The sequence below is a fragment of the Ranitomeya variabilis genome, chromosome 6, assembly GCF_051348905.1.
Source record: "Ranitomeya variabilis isolate aRanVar5 chromosome 6, aRanVar5.hap1, whole genome shotgun sequence".
NCBI classification, from domain to species: Eukaryota; Metazoa; Chordata; class Amphibia; order Anura; family Dendrobatidae; genus Ranitomeya; species Ranitomeya variabilis.
In genome coordinates, this window is record NC_135237.1 from 570,597,255 (window position 1) to 570,617,086 (window position 19,832).

A 19,832-nucleotide genomic window follows, 5' to 3' on the forward strand; every position below is an offset into this window, starting at 1 on the left:
GATCAGCCAATGCCGGATCTCCTGGCGCCAGCGAAAAAGCCCAATCCTGAGGGTCGCCCCGTAAGAACGAAATAACAATTTTTACTTGCTGAGCAGAATCTCCAGATGAACAGGGTCTCAGGGACAAAAACAATTTACAATTATTCACGAAATTCCTAAACTTAAACCTGTCTCCGGAAAACAGTTCAGGAATCGGTATTTTAGGTTCTGACCTAGGATTTCTGATAACATAATCTTGTATGCCCTGCACACGAGTAGCCAGCTGGTCCACACTTGTAATCAAGGTCTGGACATTCATGTCTGCAGCAAGCATAGCCACTCTGAGGTAAAGGGGAAAAAGAAAAAAAAAACTCAGAATCTTCTTTCTTATAATCCCTCTTCTGCAATGCATTAAACATTTAATACGGGCCTGGCAAACTGTTATGACCCCAATGGCGAGGGTCTCAGAGGAACGTGGAAGTCTGCAGAATACAAAAATCCAGCTCATAGGGCAGTGGTAACTGGGTTGACCATATATCTACTCCTAACGCCAACACTAGAAGTAGCCGGGGATCATTCCTACGTTGATTCTAGATGACACGCGCCAGCCGGAGAATCTAGCTACCCCTAGTAGAGGAAAACAAAGACCTTTCTTGCCTCCAGAGAAGGGGACCCCAAAGCTGGATAGAAGCCCCCCACAAATAATGACGGTGAGGTAAGAGGAAATGACAAACACAGAAATGAACCAGGTTTAGCACAGAGAGGCCCGCTTACTAATAGCAGAATAAAGAAAGGTAACTTATATGGTCAACAAAAACCCTATCAAAATCCACACTGGAAATTCAAGAACCCCCGAACCGTCTAACGGTCCGGGGGGAGAACACCAGCCCCCCTAGAGCTTCCAGCAAAGGTCAGGATATAGATTTGGAACAAGCTGGACAAAAATACAAAACCAAAACAAATAGCAAAAAGCAAAAGGCAGACTTAGCTGATATAACTGGAACCAGGATCAGTAGACAAGAGCACAGCAGACTAGCTCTGATAACTACGTTGCCAGGCATAGAACTGAAGGTCCAGGGAGCTTATATAGCAACACCCCTAACTAACGACCCAGGTGCGGATAAAAGGAATGACAGAAAAACCAGAGTCAAAAAACTAGTAACCACTAGAGGGAGCAAAAAGCAAATTCACAACACGGTCCCACGTGACCGCTCAGGGGAAGAGGCTGCGGCACCCGGAGACAGTGACAGGCAGGGGGAGCGACAGGAACGCCGGGACTAGGTGAGTATATGACAGTGCTCACCCGCCGACCCCACCACCGATCATGACTCGAGTATAAGCCGAAAGGGGCACTTTCAGCCCAAAAATTTGGGCTGAAAATCTCGGCTTATACTCTAGTATATACGGTAGATTTCCAATCCAACACCAGATTATGTACCTGTAACCATGGAAACCCCAGCACAATAGCATCATGCAAATTATGTAACACCAGAAAACGACAATCTTCCTGATGGGTTGGCGCCATGCACATGGTTAACTGTGTCCAAAACTGAGGTTTATTTTTAGCCAATGGTGTAGCATCAATCCCCCTCAAAGGGATAGGACTCCGCAAAGGCTGTAAGGAAAAACCACAACGTCTGGCAAATTCTACGTCCATTAAATTTAAAGCGGCGCCTGAATCCACAAATGCCATGACAGAGAATGACGATAATGAGCAGATCAGGGTCACAGATAACAGAAATTTAGGTTGTACAGTGTTGTGATCCGCTTTTTGGGCTCCCCTGGTGGTGGCTGGTGGTACTGGAGGCTTGTGTGTGCTTTTCTCCCTCAGCTCACCTGTTTCCATCAGTTTTGGGAGTTCCCTATTTAGCCTTGCTCTCCAGTCACTTCCTTGCCGGTCATCATTGTAACCTGAGTCATTCAGTTGCATGTTCCTGCTACTAGTCTGCTGATCAGCTAAGTGGACTCTTGTCCTTTTTGTTTTGTTTTTCTTGTCCAGTTTACAGTTTTGTCATTTCCTGTTACTAGAAGCTCTTGTGGACTGAAATTGCCACTCCTGTGTCATGAGTTGACACAGCAGTCTTAAAGTAATCTCAGGATGGGTTTTTGAAAGGGTTTTTCAGCTGACCGTGAAGTCCTCTTTTGTATCCTTCCTCTATCTAGTAAGTGGACCTCGCTTTGCTAAATCTACCTTCATACTGTGTATGTCTTTTCCTCTGAACTCACCGTTAATATATGTGGGGGCTACTATCATCTTTGGGGAATTTCTCTAGAGGTAAGCCAGGTCTGTTCCTTCCTCTTCCAGGCGTAGTTAGTTCTCCGGCTGGCGCATGGCATCTAGGCAGCCGTAGGAATGCTTCCTGGCTACTGTTAGTTGTGTGGTAGATTTAGGTCACGGTCAGCTTGAGTTTCCATCACCCGAGAGCTAGTCTGTTATTTTGTGTTTCTGATGTTCCCATGCCATTGGGGAATCATGACAGTATGACCGGCCACTGTTAAAGTAATTGGCAGAAGAAAGGAGAGTAAAAGAAGTCTGTAGATTTTTTATTTTTTTTTTCCTCTCATGTTTGCTACTTAGTTGGCTCAGTTGTATTTCTGCTCTATTTACAGCCTTGCCTTTCTCTCCTTCTAATCCTTGAATGGCTCTGATCTCTACGGTTTAAGGATGGACCCTCAGAGTTTGGCTGCAGGTTTTAATAATCTTGCTACGAAGGTTCAGGATTTACAAGATTATGTTATACGTACTCCTATTTCTGAACCTAAGATTCCTACACCAGAGGTATTTTCCGGAGATAGATCTCGGTTTCTGAATTTCAAATGTAATTGTAAATTATTCCTTTCTCTCAGACCTCACTCCTCTGGAGATCCTGTTCAGCAGGTTAAGATTGTGATTTCTTTGCTGCGAGGTGACCCTCAAAATTGGGCATTTTCATTGACACCAGGGGATCCTGCGTTGATCAATGTGGATGCGTTTTTTCTGGCTTTAGGGTTGTTGTATGAGGAACCTAATTTGGAGATTCAAGCTGAAAAAGCTTTAATAGCCCTGTCTCAAGGGCAAGATGAAGCTGAGATATACTGCCAAAAATTTCGTAAATGGTCTGTGCTTACTCAGTGGAATGAGTGTGCCCTAGCGGCAAATTTCAGAGAGGGCCTTTCTGATGCCGTTAAGGATGTCATGGTGGGGTTTCCTACGCCCACAGGTCTGAATGAGTCCATGACAATGGCGATTCAGATTGATCGGCGTTTGCGGGAGCGCAAATCCGTGCACCATTTGGCGGTATCTTCTGAAGGGACGCCAGAGAAAATGCAATGTGACAGAATTCTGTCAAGAAGCGAGCGGCAGAATTATAGGCGCAAAAATGGCTTGTGCTTCTACTGTGGTGATTCCGCGCATGTTATATCAGCATGCTCTAAACGTACTAGGAAGGTTGACAAGTCTGTTTCTATTGGCACTTTACAGTCTAAATTTCTTCTCTCTGTAACTCTGATTTGTTCATTATCAGTTATTACCGTGGATGCCTATGTGGACTCTGGCGCCGCTCTGAGTCTCATGGATTGGTCCTTCGCCAGGCGCTGTGGGTTTGATTTGGAGCCTCTGGAGGTTCCTATACCTCTAAGGGGTATAGATTCTACACCTCTGGCTTGTAATAGACCACAGTTCTGGACGCAAGTGACTATGCGTATGGCTCCAGACCATCAGGAGATGATTCGCTTCCTCGTGTTGTATAATTTACATGATGTTTTAGTGCTTGGATTACCATGGTTACAATCTCATAACCCAGTACTGGACTGGAAAACTATGTCTGTGTTAAGCTGGGGATGTCGGGGGGCTCATGGGGACATACCTTTGGTTTCTATCTCGTCATCTATTCCCTCTGAGATTCCGGCATTTTTGTCGGATTTTGGGGATATTTTTGAAGAGCCTAAAATTGGTTCTCTCCCTCCCCACAGAGAGTGTGATTGCGCCATAGATCTGATTCCAGGCAGCAAATTTCCAAAGGGTCGTTTGTTTAACCTATCTGTACCTGAGCATGCTGCCATGCGAGAGTATGTTAAGGAGTCCCTGGAAAAGGGACATATTTGTCCTTCTTCGTCACCTTTAGGAGCTGGGTTTTTCTTTGTCTCTAAAAAGGATGGCTCGCTGAGGCCTTGTATTGATTATCGACTCCTGAATAAAATTACTGTCAAATATCAGTATCCGTTGCCGCTGCTTACTGATTTGTTTGCTCGCATAAGGGGGGCTAAGTGGTTCTCCAAGATTGATCTCCGTGGGGCTTATAATTTGGTGCGAATTAAGCAAGGGGATGAGTGGAAAACCGCATTTAATACGCCTGAGGGCCACTTTGAGTATTTAGTAATGCCTTTCGGCCTTTCTAATGCACCTTCAGTTTTTCAGTCCTTTATGCATGATATTTTCCGTGAATATCTGGATAAATTTATGATTGTGTATTTGGACGATATTTTGATTTTTTCTGAGGACTGGGAGTCTCATGTTCAGCAGGTCAGGAGGGTTTTTCAGGTCTTGCGGGAGAATTCTCTGTGTGTAAAGGGTTCTAAGTGTGTTTTTGGGGTTCAAAAGATTTCTTTTTTGGGGTACATTTTTTCCCCTTCTTCTGTTGAGATGGACCCTGTCAAGGTTCGGGCTATTTGTGACTGGACGCAGCCTACTTCTCTAAAGGGTCTTCAGAAATTCTTGGGCTTTGCTAATTTTTATCGTCGATTTATAACTGGTTTTTCTGGTGTTGCTAAGCCTCTTACGGATTTGACTAAGAAGGGTGCTGATGTTGCCAATTGGTCCTCTGCCGCTGTGGAGGCCTTTCGGGAACTTAAGCGCCGCTTTTCGTCTGCCCCTGTGTTGCGCCAGCCCGATGTCTCTCTCCCCTTTCAGGTTGAGGTCGATGCTTCCGAGATCGGAGCGGGGGCGGTTTTGTCGCAGAAAAGTTCCGATTGCTCAGTGATGAGACCTTGTGCGTTCTTTTCTCGAAAATTTTCTGCCGCCGAAAGAAATTATGATGTCGGTAATCGGGAGCTTTTGGCCATGAAGTGGGCATTTGAGGAGTGGCGTCATTGGCTTGAGGGTGCTAGACATCAGGTGGTGGTTTTGACTGATCACAAGAATCTGATTTACCTTGAGTCTGCCAGGCGCCTGAATCCTAGACAGGCGCGCTGGTCGTTGTTTTTCTCTCGGTTTAATTTTGTGGTCTCATATCTACCAGGTTCTAAGAATGTGAAGGCGGATGCCCTTTCTAGGAGTTTTGAGCCTGATTCCCCTGGTGATTCGGAACCTACAGGTATCCTTAAGGATGGGGTGATATTATCCGCTATTTCCCCAGATCTGCGACGTGCTTTGCAAGAGTTTCAGGCAGATAGACCTGATCGCTGTCCACCTGGTAGACTGTTTGTTCCTGATGATTGGACCAGTAGAGTCATCTCGGAGGTTCATTCTTCTACGCTGGCGGGTCATCCTGGAATTTTTGGTACCAGGGATTTGGTGGCTAGATCCTTCTGGTGGCCATCTCTGTCTCGAGATGTGCGTGTTTTTGTGCAGTCTTGTGATGTGTGTGCTCGGGCCAAGCCTTGTTGTTCTAGGGCTAGAGGGTTGTTGTTGCCCTTGCCTATTCCAAAGAGGCCTTGGACGCACATCTCTATGGACTTTATTTCTGATCTTCCTGTCTCTCAGAGGATGTCTGTTATCTGGGTGGTGTGTGACCGTTTTTCTAAGATGGTTCATTTGGTGCCATTACCGAAGTTGCCTTCCTCGTCTGAGTTGGTTCCTTTGTTTTTTCAAAATGTGGTTCGCTTGCATGGTATTCCTGAAAATATCGTTTCTGATAGGGGTACCCAGTTCGTTTCTAGATTTTGGCGGGCATTCTGTGCCAGGTTGGGCATTGATTTGTCTTTTTCGTCTGCCTTCCATCCTCAGACTAATGGCCAGACGGAGCGAACTAATCAAACTTTGGAGACGTATTTGAGGTGTTTTGTGTCTGCGGATCAGGATGATTGGGTTGCCTTTTTGCCGTTGGCGGAGTTTGCTCTTAATAATCGGGCTAGTTCTGCCACTTTGGTTTCCCCTTTCTTTTGCAATTCGGGGTTTCATCCCCGTTTTTCTTCTGGTCAGGTGGAGTCTTCGGATTGTCCTGGAGTAGATGCTGTGGTGGATCGGTTGTATCGGATTTGGGGACAAGTGGTGGACAATTTGAATTTGTCCCAGGAGAGGACTCAGCGGTTTGCTAACCGCCAGCGTCGGGTTGGTCCTCGCCTTCGTGTTGGGGACTTGGTGTGGTTGTCTTCCCGTTTTGTCCCAATGAGGGTTTCTTCTCCTAAATTTAAGCCTAGGTTCATCGGTCCCTATAGGATTTTGGAGATTATTAACCCTGTTTCCTTTCGTTTGGACCTCCCGGCATCTTTCGCTATCCATAATGTGTTCCATCGGTCGTTGTTGCGGAGATACGAGGTGCCGGTGGTTCCTTCTGCTGAGCCTCCTGCTCCTGTGCTGGTTGAGGGTGAATTGGAGTACGTTATAGAGAAGATCTTGGACTCCCGTATTTCCAGGCGGAGACTCCAGTATCTGGTTAAGTGGAAGGGCTATGGTCAGGAAGATAATTCTTGGGTAACTGCCTCTGATGTTCATGCCTCGGATTTGGTTCGTGCCTTTCATAGGGCTCATCCAGGTCGCCCTGGCGGTTCTTGTGAGGGTTCGGTGCCCCCTCCTTAAGGGGGGGGTACTGTTGTGATCCGCTTTTTGGGCTCCCCTGGTGGTGGCTGGTGGTACTGGAGGCTTGTGTGTGCTTTTCTCCCTCAGCTCACCTGTTTCCATCAGTTTTGGGAGTTCCCTATTTAGCCTTGCTCTCCAGTCACTTCCTTGCCGGTCATCATTGTAACCTGAGTCATTCAGTTGCATGTTCCTGCTACTAGTCTGCTGATCAGCTAAGTGGACTCTTGTCCTTTTTGTTTTGTATATTTTGTCCAGTTTACAGTTTTGTCTTTCCCTGTTACTGGAAGCTCTTGTGGACTGAAATTGCCACTCCTGTGTCATGAGTTGACACAGGAGTCTTAAAGTAATTTCAGGATGGGTTTTTGAAAGGGTTTTTCAGCTGACCGTGAAGTCCTCTTTTGTATCCTTCCTCTATCTAGTAAGTGGACCTCGCTTTGCTAAATCTACCTTCATACTGTGTATGTCTTTTCCTCTGAACTCACCGTTAATATATGTGGGGGCTACTATCATCTTTGGGGAATTTCACTAGAGGTAAGCCAGGTCTGTTCCTTCCTCTTCCAGGCGTAGTTAGTTCTCCGGCTGGCGCGTGGCATATAGGAAGCCGTAGGCATGCTCCCTGGCTACTGTTAGTTGTGTGGTAGATTTAGGTCACGGTCAGCTTGAGTTTCCATCACCCGAGAGCTAGTCTGTTATTTTGTGTATCTGATGTTCCCATGCCATTGGGGAATCATGACAGTACAGTACTGATGGTAACGGAATTAGCGATTCTCTTGGCACGCTTAGGGCAATCAGAAATAACATGAGCAGAATCGCCGCAGTAAAAGTACAACCTATTCTGACGTCTGAATCCTTGGCGTTCCGCTCTAGACACAATGCTATCACACTGCATAGGCTCAGGACTCCGCTCGGAAGACAACGCCATAGTGTGCACAACTCTGCGCTCACGCAAGCGCCGATCAATTTGAATGGCCAGAGACATAGAATCACTCAGACCTGCAGGCGTGGGGAAGCCCACCATAACATCTTTAACAGATTCAGAAAGACCCTTTCTGAAAATTGCCGCCAAAGCATCCTCATTCCACTTAGTAAGCACAGACCATTTTCTGAATTTCTGGCAATATGACTCTGCCGCTTCTTGACCCTGACACAGGGCCAAAAGTGTTTTCTCAGCATGCTCTACAGAGTTAGGTTCAACATACAATAACCCAAGCGCCTGAAAAAAGGTGTCTACATTAAGCAAGGCTGGATTCCCAGATTCCAGGGAAAATGCCCAATCCTGTGGGTCACCACGCAACAGAGAAATGACAATTTTTACCTGCTGGATGGGATCACCAGAGGAATGGGGCTTAAGAGCAAAAAACAGTTTACAGTTATTTTTAAAGCTTAAAAATTTGGACCTGTCCCCGAAGAACAGATCGGGAGTAGGAATTCTAGGCTCTAAAACAGGAGTCTGCACGATATAATCAGAAATACCCTGTACTCTAGCAGCAAGTTGATCCACCCGAGAAGCAAGTCCCTGAACATCCATGTCAGCGCCTAACTCCTGACCCACCCAGAGGTAAAGAGGGAAAAAAAACACAACAGACTACAGAAAAAAAAGGCTCAGCACTTTCTTTCCCTTCTTTTGAGATGCGGTTAACTCATTGTTGTCCAGTTGTACTGTTATGAACTGGTGGCCTAGGAGCAGCATGGACGAGCTCTGGAGTAGGTGGCCTCTATACTGACCGCAGACCCTGAACTTAACACATCAACTAGAAGTAGCCGTGGGATGTTCCTGTCACTCCCTAGACACCTCGTCACGACTGGAGGACTAATTACCCCTAGAGATAGAAAAGGTTAAACTATCTTGCCTCAGAGAAAATTCCCAAAGGAAAGACAGCCCCCCACAAATATTGACTGTGAGAGGAGAGGGAAATTACAAACGCAGACTGAAAACAGAATTTAGCAAAGGAGGCCACGCTACCTAGAAAGAAAAGACAGGAAAGAGTACTGTGCGGTCAGTATAAAAAATACTACAAAATCCACCACAGAGAATACAAAAATCTCCACACCTAACTAAAGGCATGGAGGGTAACTCTGCGACTCCAGAGCTTCCAGCTTGGCTGAGTAAATCTTAACACAGACAAAGCTGGACAAGAAAAAACATAGCAATTCACAGAACTATTAAGTCCACCGCATGTGGACTGCAAAAACAGAGCCAGGACTTATCTTTGATGATTTGGACAATCCAGAAGGAGAAACCAAGCAGAGATGTGGATCCCTAGAAAACAATGGACAACTGGCACTCACTAAAGGAAGGAGCCAGACTAAGTAGCCCCGTCCAAAGTGGAAGCAGCTGATGACTGCTGTGAAGGACAAACAGCAGCACTACCACTTATAACCACTAGAGGGAGCCTAAGAGCAGAACCCACAACAGAATTCACAACACGTTTGTTGGTTAGAAAATCCAAAGCAAGTCCCTCTTCCACTGCAGCAGAGCTCCAACAGGCCTGGTCACCTCAAGTCCCTGTGTCAACTAGAACAGTTTGTAGGTTTGTCTCGAAATGGCCTCCATGGTCGAATCAGTGCCCAGAAGCCAGCACTAAACAAAAGGCAAATAAAAAACTGTGGCATTTGCAAAGTCCCACAGCCTGCTAAACAGGTGGACCCTGAAAAAGTGGCAGAAGGTGGATTTCTCTGATGAATCTTCAGTAGAATTACACCACAGCCGCCACAAATACTGCAGGAGACCTACTGGAGCCCGTATGGATCCAAAATACACCCAGCAAACAGTTACATTTGGTGGTGGAAAGATCATGGTCTGGGGTTACATTCAGTATGGGGGTGTGCGAAACATTTGCACAGTGGAAAGCAATATCAATAGCCTAAAATATCAAGAAGTATTAGCTTCCTCTTATATTCCAAATCATAAAAGGGGTCAAATTCTGCAGCAGGATGGTGCTCCATCTCATACATCCATCTCTACAACAAAGTTCCTCCAGGCAAAAAAGATCAAGGTGCTCAAGGACTGGCCAGCCCAGTCACCAGACATGAACATCATTGAGCATGTTTGGGGTAGGATAAAAGAGGAAGCTTGGAAGACAAAACCAAAGAATATAGATGAACTCTGGGAGGCATATAAGGCGGCATTCTTTGCTATTCCTGATGACTTCATTAATAAATTGCATGAATCCTTGTTGAATCGCATGGATGCAGTCCTTCAAGCTCATGGAAGTCACACAAAATATTAAATATGACTCTAATAGCACCACAACTTCATTCAACAATGTTATGCAACATATGTTTGTATTTTAAGTTATTTGTTTGAATATCACATTACTTTCTGTGGGCGACAAAACTTTTGTCTTGCCAAAATCTGACCATTCTGTGTCCATTAACTGATCAATATTTCTGTATTGATGCTAATTTATTTTCTTAACCTAAACCACATTTCGGAGGGTTTCACCTTACAAAAGAATAATTTATACAACCAATGGATGAATTTAACGTCAAGTTATAAGCTTTTATTTACATAACATGGATAAGCGACATAACTTCTGTCAGGGAGTGTACACGTCCCACAATGCGCCACATCAGATCAGTACAGAGTGCAGCACTTTGCTGAATTCCTGTTAGCTCCCAGGTTCACACTTGACATCTCTGATGTGGTGGGTGATGTGGTGTCCCCTGTATCTAATCCCTGGGGTGGATACACCGCCTCCCTGCGGGATCGCTTACAGTCCCCGCTTCCATCTCCATGTGACGTGCATGGAGCCGGCTTTGCTCGGGGTCTCCTGTCTCTGCCATCTTTGTCTCCACCTTTGTGCCGTTGTGTTCATCATTCTGTTTGTTCCCCAGTGAATCATCACATAAGAGAACTTCTGGAGAGAAGGAAGAAAGCCAAAGCGAGAAAGAAACCAAAGCCTTACGTGGAGGAGCGCGATGGTAGGGCGGCGAGCTGTCTGTAGTGGCTGCACCCTCTAGATTAACCCCTCCGGCTTTATGTGTCTCTTCTCTATCACCCTGAACTAGAGACCTCTCCTTAGTGCCATCTACATGACCAGACGCCATGAAGTATCCCTCCAATGGGGCAGAGCGTTCCTCACCGCCCCGTTTAGTAGATCCTCTGCTCCTGTCCAGCGGGGTCACGAATATTAGTTGGGTTCATCCTCTCAATGATAATTTTGTGCACATTTTGCATTGGTTCAGCCAAGTGCAAGAATATATGTGGCGCAGGGAGACCCCCGGCCTGTCCGCACCTGCAACTGCTGCCAAAACTGCTGCCATGGGAAAGCACGGTGTCCTTTCCGGCATTTCTACACTGCTTCCCTGCAGAGACGGACATGTGGCGCGTCTTTCCAGACCGCAGCATGTCAATTTTTACATAAATGTCCCGTACAATGTATTGGACGCGTGAATCCGCCCGGTTCAGTGAACACATGCAGAATCACCTGTGCTCAAAAGCCGATATTACAGCAGTGCTGAAGCTCATGATTGGCTGCAGCGCCTGATTGCTGCAGTTAATCATGAGCTGTAACATCTGGATGGTACAATCATCACTTCTATTTTTTTTTCTTTAACACCAGACAACCCCCTTAATGTTTAGGGCCAGAAGGGAGACCCCTTTAATACGGGCATTTGGAAGCTGCCCACGCTGATGCTCAGAGCACTCTAGATGAGGGGTCTTGTCAATATGGAGTCCACACCCGGGGACAAAGGAGATACTGTAGTGTCTTCTGGTCAGTGACTGTTTTCTACTAAACCACATCTAACCTCTGCCGCTCTCCTCCTCCTCACCGCTCGTCTGTCCGTATAATCACACCGCCTAACCTGCTACATGACCGTATATTGTCACATGTGGGTGATCGTATTCCCGGAGCACTGGTACGTAGCTGCTGTCCTGTGCAGTCTGCGCCCATCCTCATCATGTGAAGTTTGGGACATGTCTTGCAATATTGGTGGAACTTGGGAATGTTTGCACCTAGCAAGAGCCGGTGTGAAGACCGGCAAACCTGGGCAAATGCGCCTCTATGCATGTTAAGCTGGGAGCAGATAGACACAAGACCCCCATGGGCTCCGGATCTGCACAGTCACTGTGCCCTCACTTTCAGAAGTCATTGGTAAATTTTGCTAGAAGTTTTGGTAGAAGAAGGTGCCAGAGGATGGGGCAGTGGAAATGCATCTAGTCGGCAGATAGGGCTCCACTGGGATTTACACTAATGTGGGATGGATGAAGTAAGCAAGAAAGAGGGTCCGGTCTGAGACCCCCACTGATGTGTGGTAGAGAAAGGAGAGTGGTCGGCTCATTGATGTGAATGGAAGACGACGAAAAGGCCGAACGAGCATGTGCCCTCATTACCGGGGTGTGATAGTAATTAGCTGCCCTGCCCAATACAGCCACTGTGCCCCCTATATGATGCCAGCCACAGCGCCCCCTGTATGATGCCAGCCACAGCACCCCCTGTATGATGCCAGCCACAGCTCCCCCTGTATGATGCCAGCTACAGCTCCCCCTACATAATGCCAGCCACAGCGCCCCCTACATAATGCCAGCCACAGCGCCCCTATACGATGGCAGCCAAAGCACCCCCTACATGATGCCGGCCACAGCGCCCCGAACATGATGCCGGCCACAGCGCCCCTACATGATGCCGGCCACAGCGCCCCTACATGATGCCGGCCACAGTGCCCCCTACATGATGCCGGCCACAGCGCCCCCTATACGATGCCAGCCACAGCGCCCCTATACGATGCCAGCTACAGCGCCCCTATACGATGGCAGCCAAAGCGCCCTGTACATAATGCCGGCCACAGTGCCCCCTACATGATGCCGGCCACAGCGCCCCCTATACGATGCCAGCCACAGCGCCCCTATACGATGCCAGCCAAAGCGCCTCTATACGATGCCAGCCACAGCGCCCCCTACATGAAGCCGGCCACAGCGCCCCCTACATGACGCCGGCCACAGCGCCCCCAACATGATGCCGGCCACAGCGCCCCCTACATGATGCCGGCCACAGCGCCCCCTATACGATGCCAGCCACAGCGCCCCTATACGATGCCAGCCAAAGGGCCTCTATACGATGCCAGCCACAGCGCCCCCTACATGAAGCCGGCCACAGCGCCCCCTACATGAAGCCGGCCACAGCGCCCCCTACATGATGCCGGCCACAGCGCCCCCTACATGATGCCAGCCACAGCGCCCCTATGATGCCAGCCACAGCGCCCCTATACGATACCAACCACAGCGCCCCTATACGATGCCAACCACAGCACACCCTACATGATGCCGGCCACAGCGCCCCCTATACGATGCCAGCCACAGCGCCCCTATACGATGCCAGCCAAAGGGCCTCTATACGATGCCAGCCACAGCGCCCCCTACATGAAGCCGGCCACAGCGCCCCCTACATGAAGCCGGCCACAGCGCCCCCTACATGATGCCGGCCACAGCGCCCCCAACATGATGCCGGCCACAGAGCCCCCTACATGATGCCGGCCACAGCGCCCCCTATACGATGCCAGCCACAGCGCCCCTATACGATGGCAGCCAAAGCGCCTCTATACGATGCCGGCCACAGCGCCCCCTACATGATGCCGGCCACTGCGCCCCCAACATGATGCCGGCCACAGCTCCCCCTACATGATGCCAGCCACAGCGCCCCTATGATGCCAGCCACAGCGCCCCTATGATGCCAGCCACAGCGCCCCTATACGATGCCAACCACAGCGCCCCTATACGATGCCAACCACAGCGCCCCTATACGATGCCAACCACATCACACCCTACATGATGCCAGCCACAGCGCCCCCTATATGATGCCAGCCACAGCTCCCCCTACATGTTGGCCTCTTTGTACATTTGGTTCTGCTGGGCCGTTCCCCATTTCTCCTGATTTATATGGCACAGAGTAAAATGAACAGAACTTCTCCGTCCAGATCGGTGGAGGAGGAGGATGTCAGTGTGTTGTGGGGTAGACAGTGGACATGTGAAAGAATCAGGGTCCAGGAAGCATCACAGCCAAATCTTCCTGACCCCCTTCTAAACGTGCAGGTCCGAGTGCTGATTCCTGGGCAGCGTCACTTTCGTAGGGTCTCGGGAATATACTGTCCTCGTCACACGCGTCTCTCTCCTCACCCCCCTGCAGCTGTCAGGGAGACACGTGCGTCTGAGTACGAGGGGCTGGAGTCTCACGTGTCCTGCTGTGTGATCAGCAAAGCTTCATGGTCAAGAGAGTGGCGAAACATGGTGCTGAAGAATAGAGCAAGACATGTCCACAATGTGCAGAAAGTATCATTTTGCAGCACAATGGGCCATGAATTTCGCGCCACGTGTAGCGTTCAGTGTTCTCCTCATCCCGCTATGTAGAACGGCTTCCTTACAGGACCATTGATGAACGAGCCTCGGTGAGACCCAAAGGAGCCGCTGCCCAGAATTACCACCACAAAACCTGCTGCATCAACTACCAGATCTAAAGGTCGGGGCAGGTTATTCACATTCATGGTCCATGTTAGGAGAAGACAACTTCTTTCTAAATAGATACAAAGCCCTCTGTGATTGTCAGGGGAAATGGTGTGCGGCCACAACTTCCCCTTGCCCGGGCAAATCTTACATAGTGATGGAAGCGTAGCTGCCCTTGTACACGCAAACAATACACAGTTGTACCGCTCTTGTCAGTCACAAGTTAAATTGCTTTTTGTGCACATGCCTCTTTATTTCATCAATTTCTGTCAGCACTATAGGAGCCGGAACATCCTTTCTCTCACTTCTCAGCATGAATTATGCCGGCCATTGTTACTTACATGTCCTTCATCACTGAAAATTCACCTCTATTATGACTGTATGATGCGTAACAGAAGAGAGGGAAGGAGCAGAGAAACAAAGACTCATCACCACCTACTATAGAGAGGAAAAGACTCGTCACCACTTACTGTAGAGAGGAAAAGACCCGTCACCACTTACTATACAGAGGAAAAGACTCGTCACCACTTACTATACAGAGGAAAAGACTCGTCACCACTTACTGTAGAGAGGAAAAGACTCGTCACCACTTACTATACAGAGGAAAAGACTCGTCACCACTTACTGTAGAGAGGAAAAGACCCGACACCACTTACTATACAGAGGAAAAGACTCGTCACCACTTACTGTAGAGAGGAAAAGACCCGACACCACTTACTGTAGAGAGGAAAAGACCCGACACCACTTACTGTAGAGAGGAAAAGACCCGACACCACTTACTGTAGAGAGGAAAAGACCCGACACCACTTACTGTAGAGAGGAAAAGACTCGTCACCACTTACTATACAGAGGAAAAGACTCGTCACCACTTACTGTAGAGAGGAAAAGACCCGACACCACTTAAAGTAGAGAGGAAAAGACCCGACACCACTTACTGTAGAGAGGAAAAGACCCGACACCACTTACTGTAGAGAGGAAAAGACCCAACACCACTTACTATACAGAGGAAAAGACCCGTCATCACTTACTGTAGAGAGGAAAAGACTCGTCACCACTTACTATACAGAGGAAAAGACTCGTCATCACTTACTGTAGAGAGGAAAAGACCCGACACCACTTACTGTAGAGAGGAAAAGACCCGACACCACTTACTGTAGAGAGGAAAAGACCCGACACCACTTACTGTAGAGAGGAAAAGACCCGACACCACTTACTGTAGAGAGGAAAAGACCCGACACCACTTACTGTAGAGAGGAAAAGACCCGACACCACTTACTGTAGAGAGGAAAAGACTCGTCACCACTTACTGTAGAGAGGAAAAGACTCGTCACCACTTACTGTAGAGAGGAAAAGACTCATCACCACTTACTGTAGAGAGGAAAAGACCCGACACCACTTACTGTAGAGAGGAAAAGACCTGTCACCACTTACTGTATAGAGGAAAAGACCCGACACCACTTACTGTAGAGAGGAAAAGACTCGTCACCACTTACTGTAGAGAGGAAAAGACTCGTCACCACTTACTGTATAGAGGAAAAGACCCGACACCACTTACTGTAGAGAGGAAAAGACCTGTCACCACTTACTGTAGAGAGGAAAAGACCCGACACCACTTACTGTAGAGAGGAAAAGACCCGACACCACTTACTGTAGAGAGGAAAAGACTCGACACCACTTACTGTAGAGAGGAAAAGACTCGTCACCACTTACTGTAGAGACAAATACTAACAACCACTTACACTATAGAGACAAATACTGTAGAGAGAGACCTGTTCACATTACCTGTAGACAGACAGACCCACCCTTTCTTCCTGAAAAGAGACATACACGCCCACTTTCTTTAGAGCGATGTACACCCCCCCACTTTATGTAGAGCAACAAACCTGCAGTGACTTCCTATAGAGGGACAGACCTGCATCACTTACGGTAATGATACAGACCCACTCTTGCTGTAGAATGATAGGCTGGCCCCCACTTCCTGTGTTAATATAGTACTGCCCCACTTCCTTTCGAAAGACTCATTAATGTCTTGAAGAATGACAGACCCATCACAACTTCCTGTAGTTTGACAGACACACTCCCACTTCCTGTAGACAAACAGACCCACTTGGAGTGATAGACAGACCTGTCCCCACTTTCGGTAGAGATACAGACCCACCTCCACTTCCTGCATACAAACAGACCTGCCACTACTTCCTGTTGATACTGACCCAACGCCACTTCCTGTGATTGACAGATCCCCCCCAAGTTCCTGTTTTGACAGAACCGCCCCCACTTTCTATAGACTTACAGACCTGCCCCACAGAACTTGGAGACAGACAGACCCATCCCCACTTCGTATATACATACAGAGCTGCCTCAACTTCCTGTGGACAGAGCAGCTCCAAATTGCTGTAGAGACACAGACCTGCCCCATTTTCTGAAGACAGATGCAACTCCACTTCCTGTAGACAGACAGACCTGCTCTGACTTCCTTTAGATTTACAGACACGCCTCTACTTCCTGTTAACAGACCAGCTCCCAATTCTTGTAGAGAGACAGACCTGCCCTTACTCTCTGTACATAGACAAACTGGCTCCCACTTCTCGTAAAAAGACAGACCTGCCCCCACTTCCTGTAGACTGACAGACCTGCCCCAACTTCCTATAGATTTCCAGACCCGCCTCTACTTCCTCTTGAGAGACCAGCTTCCACTTCTTGTAGAGAGACAGACCTGCCCCCACTCCATCTAGAGAAACAGACCTGCCCTTTCTGTACACAGACAGACTGGCCCCACCCCATCTAAAGAAACAGACCTGCCCTCACTTTCTGTACACAGACAGACTGGCTCCCACTTCTTGTAGAGATACAGACCTGCCCTCACTTCCTGTAGAGACAGGCCTGCACCCACTTCCTATAGAGAAACAGACCTGACCCACTTCCTGTAGAGAGACAGACCTGCTCCCACTTCCTGTAGAGAGACAGGCTGGCCCCACTTCATGTATAGACAGGCTGGCCCCTACTTCCTGTAGAGACAGGCCTGCCCCCCGCTTCCTATAGACAGGCCGGCCCCCACTTAATGTATAGACAGGCCAACCCCCACTTCCTGTAGAGACAGGCCTGCCCCCGCTTCCTGTAGAGACAGGCCCGCCCCCGCTTCCTGTAGAGACAGGCCCGCCCCCGCTTCCTGTAGAGACAGGCCCGCCCCCGCTTCCTGTAGAGACAGACCCGCCCCCGCTTCCTGTAGAGACAGACCCGCCCCCGCTTCCTGTAGAGACAGGCCGGCCCCCTATCCCTGTAGAGACAGGCCGGCCCCCTATCCCTGTAGAGACAGGCCGGCCCCCTATCCCTGTAGAGACAGGCCGGCCCCCTATCCCTGTAGAGACAGGCCGGCCCCCTATCCCTGTAGAGACAGGCCGGCCCCCTATCCCTGTAGAGACAGGCCGGCCCCCTATCCCTGTAGAGACAGGCCGGCCCCCTATCCCTGTAGAGACAGGCCGGCCCCCTATCCCTGTAGAGACAGGCCCGCCCTCACTTCCTGTAGAGACAGGCCCATCCCCACTTCCTATAGACAGACCTGCCCTCCCTTCCGGTAGAGACATGCTGTCCCCCACTTCCTGTAGAGACAGGCCGGCCCCCACTTCCTGTAGAGACACACCTGCCCTCCCTTCCTGTAGACACAGGTCGGCCCCCACTTCCTGTAGACACAGGTCGGCCCCCACTTCCTGTAGAGACAGGCCCGCCCTCACTTCCTGTAGAGACAGGCCCACCCCCACTTCCTATAGAGACAGACCTGCCCTCCCTTCCTGTGGAGACAGGCCGTCCCCCACTTCCTGTAGAGACAGACCTGCTCTCCCTTCCTGTAGAGACAGGCCCGCCCCTACTTCCTGTAGAGACAGGCCGGCCCCCACTTCCTATAGAGACAGACCTGCCCTTCCTTCCTGTAGAGACAGGCCCACCCCCACTTCCTGTAGAGACAGATCTGCCCTCCCTTCCTGTAGAGACAGGTCGGCCCCCGCTTCCTGTAGAGACAGGCCGGCCCCCGCTTCCTGTAGAGACAGGCCGGCCCCCGCTTCCTGTAGAGACAGGCCGGCCCCCGCTTCCTGTAGAGACAGGCCGGCCCCCGCTTCCTGTAGAGACAGATCGGCCCCCGCTTCCTGTAGAGACAGATCTGCCCTCCCTTCCTGTAGAGACAGTCCTGCCCTCCCTTCCTGTAGAGACAGGCTGGCCCCCACTTCCTGTAGAGACAGACCTGCCCTCCCTTCCTGTAGAGACAGGCCGGCCCCCTATCCCTGTAGAGACAGGCCGGCCCCCTATCCCTGTAGAGACAGGCCGGCCCCCTATCCCTGTAGAGACAGGCCGGCCCCCTATCCCTGTAGAGACAGGCCGGCCCCCTATCCCTGTAGAGACAGGCCGGCCCCCTATCCCTGTAGAGACAGGCTGGCCCCCACTTCCTGTAGAGACAGACCTGCCCTCCCTTCCTGTAGAGACAGACCTGCCCTCCCTTCCTGTAGAGACAGGCCGGCCCCCGCTTCCTGTAGAGACAGACCTGCCCTCCCTTCCTATAGAGACAGACCTGCCCTCCCTTCCTGTAGAGACAGGCCGGCCCCCGCTTCCTGTAGAGACAGGCCGGCCCCCGCTTCCTGTAGAGACAGGCCGGCCCCCGCTTCCTGTAGAGACAGGCCGGCCCCCGCTTCCTGTAGAGACAGGCCGGCCCCCGCTTCCTGTAGAGACAGGCCGGCCCCTACTTCCTGTAGAGACAGGCCGGCCCTCCCTTCCTATAGAGACAGACCTGCCCTCCCTTCCTATAGAGACAGACCTGCCCTCCCTTCCTGTAGAGACAGGCCGGCCCCCGCTTCCTGTAGAGACAGGCCGGCCCCCGCTTCCTGTAGAGACAGGCCGGCCCCCGCTTCCTGTAGAGACAGGCCGGCCCCCACTTCCACTAGAGTGATAGACCTGTTGCCCACTTCCTGTATACCATCAGCTACTGGGGCTCTGAGAACGAAGCCGTGCTATTCATCTCCGCTTACTTGTCACGACGGCAAGTGTCATGTCTCACAGCGCCGCACTCCTCACCATGCGGTTTCTCCTCGCCGCAGGCTGTTCCGCTACGTTTGTTTCCCCCTGCACTTCTCAGCACTACTGCTCTAGCATGTGGTATCCATCTATCCTTAGAGAGGCGTGGCCGGTCTGTGAAGGAATTTAACCCTGCTGTGTCCTGCAGAGATTAAGTTCCCCTGCCTATCCCATGATAGTCGGGTTTTATTAGGCAGCTCCGCCTACCGCTCCCTGCACAAACATTGGCTCCTGCTCTGATTGCACACTTGTATGCATTCTGCTTCTAGTTACCGACCCGGCCTGTTCACCGTTTCTGCTTGACCTCTCCGGTCCTGACCGTGGTTAGCTTTTCTGATCCTGTGCTGCCTACCCCGGCCTCGGTCCGTCTGACTACGCCTCGGTCTCGCCCCTCTGTACCGCATACCCATGCCCCTGACCTACCAATCAGCTGCTGCCATCCCGGGTACCTTCCTGGTGTCTGCCCGCAGCCCAGCCTATCCTCACCATCAGAGGCGCTACTGAGAACCAGGTAGACGTTTAGTCACAAGTGCGGCTCATTGGGTCCACATCCACCAGTGTTATGTAACTACAGTACAGACCAAAGGTTTGGACATGCCTTGTCATTTAAAGATTTTTCTGTGTTTTCATGACTATGAAAAT

At 49.9% G+C, this 19,832-nt stretch overlaps 1 protein-coding gene across 5 annotated transcripts in view; it reads left to right on the forward strand.

The window, feature by feature from the left end:
- ARHGAP39 (Rho GTPase activating protein 39) overlaps positions 1 to 19,832 on the forward strand; it is a 170,097-nt gene that overhangs the window by 120,999 nt on the left and 29,266 nt on the right. For 4 of the 5 annotated variants that reach the window (XR_013217097.1, XR_013217098.1, XR_013217099.1 and 1 more), the window contains exon 5: positions 10,532 to 10,618. The exons of the other annotated variant lie outside the window; for it this stretch is intronic. Coding sequence is in view for 1 of the 4 variants with exons in the window: in XM_077271393.1 (XP_077127508.1) it covers positions 10,532 to 10,618 (87 nt within the window). In the remaining 3 variants the exon portion in view is untranslated. The remainder of the gene's footprint in view (positions 1 to 10,531; positions 10,619 to 19,832) is intronic. 5 annotated transcript variants of the gene reach the window in all.